Source organism: Gavialis gangeticus, unplaced genomic scaffold (genome assembly GCF_001723915.1).
Source record: "Gavialis gangeticus isolate Ggan-Ray unplaced genomic scaffold, GavGan_comp1, whole genome shotgun sequence".
NCBI classification, from domain to species: Eukaryota; Metazoa; Chordata; order Crocodylia; family Gavialidae; genus Gavialis; species Gavialis gangeticus.
In genome coordinates this window covers 15,399,906-15,412,383 of record NW_017729009.1, presented here as the reverse complement: position 1 = coordinate 15,412,383, position 12,478 = coordinate 15,399,906, and the positions used below count along the sequence as shown (strand labels likewise).

Genomic DNA, 12,478 nt, shown 5'->3' with positions numbered 1-12,478 from the left:
CTCTTTCTGCCTCCGTGCTCTCAAGTAGGGAGTTCCCCATTGTGTAAGTGTGCTGCTGGTTCCTACTGCCCAAGTGCAGCACCCTGCACTTGTCCGTATTGAAACGCATCCTGTTCCTGTTAGCCCACCCCTGTAACCTATCCAGATCCCTCTGCAATCTCTCCCTCCCTGCGAGCGTGCTCACCTCCCCCCAAATTTTGGTGTCATCAGCGAATTTAAACAGGTTACTTTCCACCCCATCATCCAGATCGCTGATTGGTGTCATTGTGTAGGTGTTTTACCATTATGGAACTACTCTAATTTAATCTAACTTCTTTCTAGCTAGTTTCTTGGTCTGTGAGCAGTATATTTTTGACACGGCTCTAAATATGTAAAGCTCAGTGATTTCTTCAGATGAAAAAATTGTCCCCTCCAAAAATACTTTGCTTATGAAAAAGCATTGCTTATGTTTATGGCCCACTTAATATGCGCGCTTGCGCACTCTCTTTTTTTTTTGTGGTTTGCAGGTTCCTCTCAACAGTACATGGGGCAGGAGGAATATTACAGTGAACAGTACAGCCATGGACAAGGCTCGTCAGAGCCTATGAACCAGCAATATTATCCAGATGGTAATTCTTTTGAGCAATAGTAACTGCTACTGATGCAACAGAGCCTGGTAGGGTGTGGAATTGCACAACTACCACCTCCAAGCGATAAAAGAGAAATTAACATAAACCAAACATACTGTACACTTAAGATTTGTTTCCAACCTGACATGCCAAAAAATCCTGGTCCCACTCCACTGTATGTAGGTTTGTGTACCCATATCATTGCAGGATCTTAACATGCAAACTGTGTGCTGAAAAGAGGACAGACGTGCACTGGTACACAACCTCTTTAATCATGAAGTACTGCTTCAGACATGGCAAATGAATAACCTTTTCATCAGCAGCCTATCCACTTTATGCTAGCCTTCTTCAGAGCTCTCTGCTGCTTCTGGCCTAATTAGTAAACATATGACTTTTAGTCAATATGTGTGTATGCATAGTGTGCAATACATATTTTATATATATAAAGGCATGTAATTATGCATGGATCAGATGAACCTTTTCCATTTTCTCTGTTTCTTGCAGGTCATAGTGATTATGCATATCAGCAGTCATCCTACACTGAGCAGAGCTATGACAGGTCATTTGAGGACTCTACACAACATTACTATGAAGGAGGTGAGAAGATATATTGGCAATCTGTGCAAACCAAAGATTTTGCCCACATATGTACTTTATACTTGGGAAAATGTAAAAGCTGTTTTATGTAATTTCTGCAGAATTAAGGGTTGTTTATCTCCTAGATTGAGAGATCCTCCTAAACTGCACATTATTCAATAGAGCAAAATTAAATAGAATGTAGTTGGGCGTAACAGCTTTAAGCAGTATAGCTATGTTGCCATGACTATGCAGCCTTTTGGGAATCAGCAGTAGTTCATACATACACCTTGTGTGCACTACAAAAATGACCCTTGCTAATAGCAAGGCAGGTGTAGTCAAACAATGTGGAATTATAGCAGTGGACAAAATAGCTGTGGGAAAAAATAGTAATCAGAATATCAGGATTAACTCCACTTGTAAGAAAATAAGCTATAAGAAATTCTTGTTTGGTTTTAAATGGAGTTGAAATCAGTTGCTATTAAATTATTAATTTAAGTCAAAGGTCATGATGGGAAAATAAAGTTCATGCTGGATTTAGAAAAACTGGTTTAGAGCAGGTATAACTGGTGGCTGTAAGTGGAAACTTTTTAAGCTGAGAAAAAGGGAATTGAAAGGAGTTAGTTTCAGAGCCTTTGTTTTCATTTTGACTGTTCAACTCATTGGACATCTTCTGTAAACCATGGCCTAAAGTCTTATATGAATGTAGCTTCAGACTTGTAAGTGAGAACAGAACAAAGCTGAGTGTTTCTGAGTTCTCAGGTGATGCTAAAAACTGCAAGTACAGCAAATTCTGAGAAGAGCTAGAAGCATACTGTAAAGAGGAACCCATTATTTAGATAAGAGGGACTACCTAAATGAGAAAAGGCTGTAGAACCAGATCCCATCATTGTTACTGCATTAACAAGAACCATTTTCAGGTTGTTCTTAACAAATGCATAATTACATATTCAGATGTGTAATGGTTAAGAAAGCTGTTCTCCCTTGAGTGACTAATATTTTTGCTTCACTGTGTTTCAAAACTGAAAAGAAACACAAATATACAGGAGTTATTTTGGGGTATGATGCTTGCTAAGCATTACATAGCCAAAAGGAAAAGTAAAAGGAGAGAGAGAGGAGTAAAGTAAACAAGTCATAGAGTTTGTTAATAGCAAAAGACCTGCAGTTTCCCCTTCATCACTGTACTGGCCACAGCATTGGAAGGGACCTCCCAGGCCATCATATCGAGATTCCTGTGTTCTTAAGCAGCTGTTCACCTGAAGGTCCCTATAAATCCCTATAAGGTCATCCACTCCAAACCCTCACTAAGACAACTACAAGGCACAGAAATAGACAGACCGAGAAGATCTTACAAAATGCCACAGGTTAAACAGACCAGGTAAGAGCACTACTAGTGCCTTACCCTGCAATGGCATTTATTTACTGCTTTTCACTTTCATATAAATATCAGTGTTTGTTGGGTTTAGTGGAAGGAGAAAGCTGCAGGCATCTTTTGCTGGAGGCATTATTTTTGGCCATTCAGAGCACGGGTAATACAATACAAAAATCTGTATATTCATGCCAGAGGAGTTGAGAAATAATCGTACAGGAAAGAGTTTTTAAAGGGCATGTGAGATGCCTAATTCCCACTGAATGTTAGGAACCTAAAGCACCACCAGTGTGATTTTTGCCAGTCATCCATTGGCCACAGCATAGACTTTCCTCATGCTGATTGCTTGGGAAGACTTCATTTTTGTATTGTATATCTACTGCTTACTACTATCTACTTAAATGCTACCCAGAGATGGTTTTTTTTCTCTTTGTATGTAATGCTAAATTAGTCATTTCATAGCAAGTGTCATAATGTTTATTCCAGAAAGGAGTGGGAGAATTTTCAGACAAGTTAATGATCCCATTGCCTGAACCTTTGTGGAGAGAAATAGTTTGAAACACCACTGTGAAGCCTTAGTTCATTTTGTTATTTCAGGATATTGCAAATTGGATTTCCCATGTAAGTGTTTTAGCAATTCCAATAAAAATTACAGGTACCAATAGCAAATAGATATCTTAGTTTCTGTGAAAATATGAATAAAGGTCATTATTATTAACTGAGAGCTACTTGGGAAGCCTAATGTTGAGTCTGCTCTTTTACCTCTGGGAGGGTTTTTGATTAGAAAGTTACTCATTTTGGAGCAGACTTTTATTTGTATGTTCAGAGATGTAGACTGATAAACAGCTCTTTTTGATCCGTTCCGACTTGCTGTGAGCTCCACAAGAAATGGAATATATGCATATTTGCATATCAACCAATTACAAATCAAGGCCAGTGCACTTTGCATGTTTTTGAAAAGCAAAATCCCTTTCCAAAGAGTAAAACAGATTTAAAATACATTCTAGAAATGAAAATGCATTGCATCCCACAGAATACAACTAAAATGGTAAGCACTCTAAGTCATTTTAGTAGATATCTATCAAGATACCCATCGTGATATTTTTGTACAATATCACGTTATTTTTTAGCCTACAACTGCATTTTACAAATAACCCCATGGAAGCATGATAATGAAGTCTGCTTTCTCACTGATCACATATACAGACTAGTTTCCTGTTTCTAAGTTGCTCCTCATAGATCAAGTTATGCTACAAAGGTAAATACATCACTTCCATTGACGTATATGGGAGTTGCAGTGTGTATCTGAGAGTAGTCTTTGGTTCTATGAATTCTAAATGACTGATCTGCTTTTTGAGAGAGAGAAAATAATTTCTCTAAAACAGAAAAATAGAAGGCCAACCAGGCCCGCTCCTCCTTTCTGATGTTTGGGAAGAGAGCTCTTAACAATCCATACCTTCTCTTGTCCCTGCTTGAGGCTTCTCTATCCAGGCATTGCTACAGTGTTAGGTATTTTGCTTATTTAGAGAAGGGCCGTTCCAGTGCAGGTGAGGGAAGAACACGGAAGGACCAAGTCCCCAAACGCTCAGATGTGAATATGAGAAGGTTGTTGGGAGATTTTTCCACTTGGTGAAGAATTTCTGCTCCCTACTTAACAGACCCATTGCGGTCCAGGAGAAGTCTTCAGCCCCGTGACCCACTGGTTTATTACCAGACACCTGCCAGTCACCTAGCCAAAGGAGAAACTTTCAGCTCTCCCTTTGCTGGGAGAGACTTCTTCTCTTGACATCACTGTGTTTTACATTTGGATTATTGCAGTCTTTTAATAATGTGCTCAAAGAAAATCTATTGTGCTTTGTTCAAAGGATTTTTGTTTACATTTTTAGCATTTATATATCTGGTTAATGGAGGGCTGATATTTAAAATTGAGGAAAAGGGAGCTGCTGGTGTTTGGGATGTAGCAAGATCAGATGGACATTCATTTCTTAAGGAATATTATGTTCTTGCACCATGTCCCCCTCAAATAGACTAAAACAATGAGAAATACATCTCTGATCTCCGATCAGTTAAAAACAGGAGGAGACTGATTTTAAAGGAATACTCTTTCCTAGGTTTCATATCAACGTATTGCTATCACTTCTTTTCAGTGCAGTCAAACCTAGGACAGCTGTTTTGCCTACAGATAAACTAAAGCCTTCCTCCTCTCTCTAGGAAATTCTCAGTATAGCCAGCAACAGGCAGGATACCAACAGGGAGCTGCGCAACAGCAAACGTATTCACAGCAGCAGTATCCAAATCAGCAAAGCTACCCAGGACAACAACAAGGATATGGTAAGGAAACATTTGTTGTCAGGTCTTGTGTTTGCAAGCTTTCATATAAATGTGTTGGGGTAGGGCAGATATTTACCCAGCTACTCTGATAGATTTTGCAGCCTGCACTGAGTTCTGTGCCACTACAGCTATACATTTACCGGTCTCTTAGCCAAATGGTTTAAAAAGTTGGCTTGGCTTATCCATACTGGACTACAGTTATAGCGGGTGTACCTGTACACTGTTAACCACAAGGCTTTCCCTTGGTAAATAAAACTTTGGTGATAAGTTTTGTTGTTTTCTCAGGTCCTGCACAGGGAGCCTCGTCACAGTATTCCAGCTACCAACAGGGACAGGGGCAGCAGTATGGAAGTTATAGAGCTTCTCAGACAGGACCATCTGCTCAACAACAGAGGCCTTATGGCTACGAGCAGGTAAATTACTTTGATTCCTGCCATAAACAGCTATGTGGCCTTATCTTGTGCACAAGAAAAGTTCTGAGTTCAAAGACCTAGATCCACTGTCAGACTGGAGGATCCTGTGCGAGTGCATCGGCAGTTCAGTAGTGAGCCTGTCAAGTTTCATGAGCCAAAAGATAATCATTTCTCACAACTCCCTGTATGTCCACCTCAGAAATTATATTTTCTAACGCATCTTATTTTTTCATTTTTAACAGGGCCAATATGGAAACTACCAGCAATAAAGGGACATATTCCTGTGTCAGATTCATTTCAATAGTATATCCATCTTTTGAACTGGATGTACAGGCTGATTCATTGTAATATGTTGGTTATCCCTTAGCACAAAGCAGCGTCTGTATGTGAACAGTGTTCATTTCATGCTGGATATGAAGCAGTGCACTACTGGTAACAAGACAATGCTTTAATGGTTTGATATTTGGTGCTGTGTCTAGTACTGTATGTTGATTACAATGCAGAAGTTTGTTTCCCCCCCCCCACCTCCCTCCCCATTCTTGATGTTTCTGAATAGCTTTAGGGGTCATTTGATCACAGTTCTGTGCATCCAGTTCTGGAAAATAGCTAGGAGATTCTGCAGTCCAGGAAAATACTAAGACAGTCTCATCTGTGCTCAGGCAGTTATCCTAGTACAGGTTACAGACCTTTGTTTCACTGGATGCATTGCAGTTTACCTGTTTTATATGCCAGCCTCTGAAATCCATGGCTCTTATTTCTGCCACTTTAAGGTAAAGGGACAGGTATGCTCTTTACATTGAGACAATATCCATGCTATAAGATGAAAACAAAACTAACTAAAATAATATTTAATTGGCTGAAGATACTCTGCACAGCAAATTTGTATCATGGTTACAAGGCCTAAATACCCACCTCTTTTTTAATACATCTATATACTATTCCACGTTTTTGTAGTAAATGGTACAGAAAGATGATCAAAACCCATATTCAAGAAAATACTAATCACTAGAGGCACCTTTTATGCATAGACATAAAGCAAGGTATGTATCATCATGAACAAAAAAATAAAAGGGAGCTTTGGAATCTGTCAGTCTGCTAGACATCAATATTGCTTCATATCGTGCTTGGCTTAGGAAAAAAACTGGCAAAATTTCTGTCTGAAATACACTATTCCAGATTTTATAGCACACTTTGGTTCATGCCAAATTTCCCAAGCAGGTGGTTAGTTGCCCTTTTCATTTCTGATCCTTCCACTGCCTTCTTTACACTTTCCAGAAAGCATTACACCTATAAATCATCAGGAACTGACTTTCTGCAGCTCCTCATTGCTTTTACTTTGCCCTACTCTAGCTTGATAGAAATAATTCAGAATCGGTGTGAAAAATCCATTTTTGTTTAAAGGGAACATCTATTACGCATATAGAAAGGGTATTAATACATTCAGCTGTTAGAGGAAAATCTATAGAGGGAGAACTGAGAAATACTGTATGTGCACAATGGTAGTTAAAAGCCGATATGAACAAGAAAAAATGCAGTTCTTACTCAGTTTAATGCTTCATAAAAATGATGATACATTCAAATTGAGAAAACAGTTTCTCTGTGGCTAAAGTGTTAAAGTGACCAAAATGTATGTCCCATGTATTTTTTTAAATGCAAATATTAGCCTAAAATTAATTGGAACTTCTAGACTATAGAGTTGAATTATACCCTCTATGGAGTTTTTTTCCTTTTCTGTCTAAATTGGCGTGTTTGTTGGTTTTTACATTGTGGAGATTTTACCTTCTGAAAGCTAAGACCTACCAATATAGATGTCATACTTTACATTTTGATTTTGCCAGGAAAGGCTAACTTTATGCCTGGATAGCTAAATAGCTTCTTATTAAATGTTGTTCAAGCTGTGCCCTTGCTACAGAAGCACTTCTCATTGCTGATCAAGGACGTGGAATTCACGTTTCGAGTTAGTCTTCATTTCTCTTTCTTCCTGCTGATGTTTGCCTGCAACCCTTAAGTATCAAGAAAAGGACAGAAAAGGAAAAAAAAAAAAAAGTAAGTTTTGTTTCTCCATAAGTGTTACTGTGACAGATAGCTAGAACACAGTGACTCCTTTCCAGCTCGGAGATGGCTTTTTACGTGGATTTTGAAAGTGCAGAGAAAAGACGAGCAACAGTTAACAACACCATGCGAAGCAGCAACGTGACATCGGGTCCGCAATGTCTTACATTAAGAACTTCTTGAATGTTGTGTATATACTGTATCTGAAAGAGCACTTTGGAAATAGTTTGTACATTTTATTTCCTAATTTATACATGATTTTCGGGGTGTTAAAAGATTTCTAACGGCGAATAACAGCCCGTTTATTTAATGTGCTGTCCATTTTTATGTATCGATGTGGAACAAAGTGATGCCAGCGTTTGGACTCGTCTTGTTGCCTTGTTGCCTCATTTCCTGCGTGGTCACGGAGGACTCTGGGGTTGGGGGGCAACAAGCGTGACAGGCGGGGGCTAGAAGCTGCTCGGCCAAGGCGCCTGGCTGGGGCCCGCTCGGAAATAACAGGGCATGGTGCTGAGGGGACAGAGGAGGCTCGGCTCCACGTGGCTCAGTGCTAAGGGGGAGCAGGCACAAGCACTGCAAGGAACTTCAAGAACTGGGAGGGCGGAGGAGGAGCCTTGAGCTGCACCTGTGGCTGAAGGTGGAGCATTTCCAGCTGTTAAATATGAAATGACCTTATTGGAAGATCAAAATTATAGCTAATGTATGCTGAAAAATATATGCAAATTAACATGCAAATATTTCTACTCATTTGCTTTATATTGCTCACAGTAACCTCTCCCGGCGGGCGCTACGTGCACCTGCTACGCTGAGAGTGGGGGTAGAACACCCCGTTCCCGCGCTTTCCTTCCTTCCGAGCTGCGCATGCGCCGAACGCGCAACGACCTTGCGTCGCCGAGCGTGACCCCGAAGTGGGCGTATCCGGGCGCGGGCGTTGCCGGGGGGGCGTGAGGGAGCGCGCGCCATGTTGGGGGCCTGGGCACGGCTGCGGGGCTGGCGGCCACGGGCCTTTTCCACGGGCTGCGCGCGCTGCGCCAAGGCCCGGTCGCTGCGGAGGAAGAGGGAGATGTCGGAGAAGCAGCTGGTAAATCCTGGGCTCCGTGAAGCGAATTCAGGCACTACCGAGTAGGGAGGCCTGGAGGCCCGGGTTCCTGTGGAGTGTCCCGGGGGACGGGGGGCACATTATTATTATTTTAAAGGGGGGGGAGGGTCACTGCTTCAAAACCATCATGATCTCAACGCTTACATTATTATTATTTAACGCCCCCCCAGCCTGGAAGATGGACAGGTTACTTAGACTGGTTGTCGAATGGGTTGCTGGGGGGAACCTGCTCGTTTTGTTTATAGGCTGCTTTTTGGCTCTGTATTTCAGCAAAGGGGGAACAATTTTTGTATTATTTTTATTTTTTAATTACATCACCGCAATGCCCGTACCGCTGGTCTAATAAAAAGTATCATGTTGGAGCCAAGAGTTCCCAGGTTTTTTTGTATGTTTTCCTGCACCAACAAAGGTGCTCGGAGGGAGATGGGCTTCAATCTCCAAATCCCTCTGTGCAAAAATGAAGATTATTTCCTGCCTGTAGGGAGTTTTCACCATCTGTACGTTTCCTAGAGCAGGACAAGGGGACTTGGATCTCAAAAGCTTGTCAGGAAAGGATGGTTTTCTTGTGATTTCCCAGTTGGTTTAATAAAATGATTTTAACTCTAAGTTGGTTTAATAAATTATACCACATTGCAGACAGTTTTTTGTACATTTTCTTGCACTGACAAAATGAACTTGAAAGCTGCAGTTCAAGCTGTAGCCACGGGGTGGTGCCAAGTACGTTTGCAAAGGGGAACCAGTTAATGTCAGTGTTAGGATTGATTGCTAGTGACTGTTTGTGTAAATTCCACCACCCCTACCCCCGGAATTGGGGCATTTTTCAGCTGCTCATGTTCACGTCACAGCTCTAGCCAAGTCTTTTCTATGCTCTGGCTACTTTTCTAAAACAAAAATACCTGGCAGGCTCCATCTCAAAGTTGAGTCTTATCACCAGGGATCCTGGTTCTCTCTGATTTAAAAAAATCTCCAATTTTTCAGATTTAAAAAAGTAACCCCAAATCCACATTTTCCCATGATTTAAAATGAAACACCGCTAATATAGATGCATGTAGTGGTGTTTCAGTTTAATCACGGGAAAATGTGGATTTGGGGTTACTTTTTTTAATCCAAAAATTGGGATTTTTTGGTTTTATCAGAGAGAACCAATATCCCTGCTTATTGCTTTATTAGTACTTACAAAACAACTAGAACTCTTTGCTCCAAAATGATACCTTTTATTAAACCAACTGGGAAATTGCAAGAAAATTGTCCTTTTCTGCAAGGTTTTCGGATCAAAGTCCCTTCGTCAGGCTCTGGGAAAAGTCTAGATGGTACAAGATGGTAAAAAGTCCCCGTAGGTAGGAAATAAACTTCACTTTTGCACAGAGGGAGCTGAAGATGGAAGACTGTCTCCCCCTGGGTCCAGGAGAGTGTCTTTGTGAGCTGTCCTGAGTCGCCTTTGATGTGTAGATCAGGTAGTAGTATTTGAAACATACTTCTGTTTTCAACATAACGTGCAAAAATAGGCAGATGCTTCATGATAATTCTGTCCCTTTTTTACATCCAAGGACCTTGTGACCTTTTTTGACTGTAGATAAGTATTATCCACTGCATTTTATTAACAGGGAAAGTGAAACACAGAGAAGTTTAGTAGATGTGTCCAAGGTCATGTCGCAAATCAGTAGCAGAGCAGGAGTCAGCATCTAGAACTTATTTGCTAATCTCTTGCTTTAACTGTTAGACTGTAGCCTATAGGAAATGTTCAGTGTCCCTCAACTTACTTAGTCCTCCTGAAAAATCTGTTCTTAAATTGTTGTGTTGTTATGTCAGGTGGTTTTCTGACTCTTGTATCAAATGCAGGTTGGAGTACGAATGGTATTTTTGAAGTAGAGCTGTGCATAGACAGAAAATAACTCCATCTATACCCACCTTGTAAACATTTGTTCATTTATGAGAACCACATTGAATCTCTTGTTACGACTCTGAGATGTTTGAGATGCTTCTCCTCATGAGCAGAAGTATTAGGCTATGTTATTAGTATTGCAATATCATATGGGGGCTCCAATCAAGATTGGGCCTCAGTTCAGACAAGCAACAAGGAATTTTACGTTTATCTGGAAAAGCTGAACTTCAGCTCCACAAAACTGGGTTGGAAACTTAGGAAAAAACATTCTCAGCATATCTGCAGGGCAGAGACAACATTGTTCTTATAAGTCTGTATAGTAGCAAGCCCAATTTCAAACTTTGTGAGATTTAGTCTTGGTTAACTTGGCAGAGCTAGCAGCCATCAGGTACATAAATCTGTTTCATTTTGTCTCTATTACTGCAATTTATGTTTTTATCTTATTGCCACTGAGACCCAGACACCTGCCTATGTGTTATCCAAATTTCACTGACTTGCTGGAAGCACGAAATGCTTTCAGTTTCTCCCACTCTGCTGTAAGAGTTCTTGCAAATTCAAGGGGCTTATGTCAGAATCCGGGGAAACTCAGTGACTAAAATCAGATGTGTCTACACAAGACACTTACTGTGCAGTAGCCTAATAACACTTCACAGTAGTGTGCCAGACAAAACCTGTGCTAATATGCTACTACACAGTGTTATTAGGTTACTGAGCTGTAAGCAGCACTAAAAAAACCGTGTGCTGACACTACTGCTCTGTAGTCAAGTTACTGCACTTTAAATTAATATTTGATTAATCAAGTACTAAACTTAATGCGCAATAACTAGGGCGCATTAATGACCATGTAGACATGCCCAGTATGTTTAACTTAGGCCCCTTTCATAATTTTCATATACTCTTTCCAACTACCTAGGTCATTGTTAGTTTCCTTGCTTCTTTGAATATATTTCATTAGCCTGGAAATAGTTTCCTTTGAAGTGTGAGCAGAAAGGATGATCTTTCAACATCTCTGGAGTTTTGCCTGTGGAAACTTGGATGTCTGTGTTAGATGTTTTAAAATGTGTGTGTCTGTGCATGCCATGTCTTTCAAGAAAATTGTCAGCTTTGTGAGCTGTATTTAGCTTGTGCCTGAACTACAGCAAAGTGATAGATTCTGATTTTCAAGTGGAAATTGTAATTTCTGACCTGTTTTAGATATGACAAAATTGCATGCAGCTACAGTTTTGGGGATTCATCAGCCTGTTGGAGGAGGTTTTGATAACATTTGAATGAGTTGCACTGAAATTGCATTAAATCCGCTCTTCATTGCAGACCCGATATTTTGTGGATCATCGAAGAGTGTGCGTGGTTGGAGGACAAGGAGGTGGAGGGGCTAACTCTTTTCTCAGTGAGCCTAGGAAAGAGTTTGGAGGTCCTGATGGTGGGAATGGAGGAGATGGGGGCCCTGTTATTTTGAAAGGTAAAAGGAATCTGGCCTGTTAAATATTGTCTTTCCATTTGAAGCCCGTTTGTTTGTTTATTTTAAACATTTCCTTTCCAGGATCTCCTAACAACCACACCTGAAAATGCTACAGTACTCAACTGTCTCCCCACACTGACACAGATGAATCCTAAAGCCTGGAGTAAAGCCAGAATTTATTCTTGATGGGACTATAAACACTATATTCAAGATCATGCATCTGTGACCTTGATACATTAAACATGTATGGCACAGCATGCCCAGCATTGTAGAGAAAATTGAGCATAAGCATTTTTTGTCTCTTGAGGAGTAAAGGAAGAATGCATGAGAAAAAGGCAGGTTATGTTTTGTGCTGTTCTGGAGGTCCCTTGGACGCTACAGTAATTAGTGGTGAAAGGACCTAAATAGAAGGGTACACTCTTGAAATTGGGACCAGGAGTCTTTTAAAACAGGCTTCAAACCATTGGTTATTTTAACATTTCTGATCTTCCCATTGCAGAGAATTTTCCATAAAGGAAATTATGATGTCCAGACGTTTTGTTTAAACTCTGAAATGAGATGATGCACGCTAGCAGGGAGCGAGAGATTGCAGAGGGATCTGGATAGGTTACAGGGGTGGGCTAACAGGAACAGGATGCGTTTTAACACGGACAAGTGCAGGGTGCTGCACTTGGGCAGTAGGAACCAGC

At 40.6% G+C, this 12,478-nt stretch overlaps 2 protein-coding genes across 2 annotated transcripts in view; both read left to right on the top strand.

Annotated features, from left to right (window-relative positions):
- SS18L1 (SS18L1, nBAF chromatin remodeling complex subunit) overlaps positions 1–7,718 on the top strand; it is a 21,833-nt gene extending 14,115 nt beyond the window's left edge. Inside the window, exons 6-10 of the mRNA XM_019510154.1 lie at positions 507–608; positions 1,113–1,205; positions 4,765–4,884; positions 5,170–5,297; positions 5,540–7,718. Of these exons, the coding sequence (XP_019365699.1) occupies positions 507–608; positions 1,113–1,205; positions 4,765–4,884; positions 5,170–5,297; positions 5,540–5,566 (470 nt within the window). The 3' untranslated portion in view covers positions 5,567–7,718. The remainder of the gene's footprint in view (positions 1–506; positions 609–1,112; positions 1,206–4,764; positions 4,885–5,169; positions 5,298–5,539) is intronic.
- Positions 7,719–8,273: 555 nt separating this feature from the next.
- The window catches only part of MTG2 (mitochondrial ribosome associated GTPase 2), a 17,663-nt gene continuing 13,458 nt past the window's right edge, over positions 8,274–12,478 (top strand). Inside the window, exons 1-2 of the mRNA XM_019510153.1 lie at positions 8,274–8,430; positions 11,642–11,789. Of these exons, the coding sequence (XP_019365698.1) occupies positions 8,311–8,430; positions 11,642–11,789 (268 nt within the window). The 5' untranslated portion in view covers positions 8,274–8,310. The remainder of the gene's footprint in view (positions 8,431–11,641; positions 11,790–12,478) is intronic.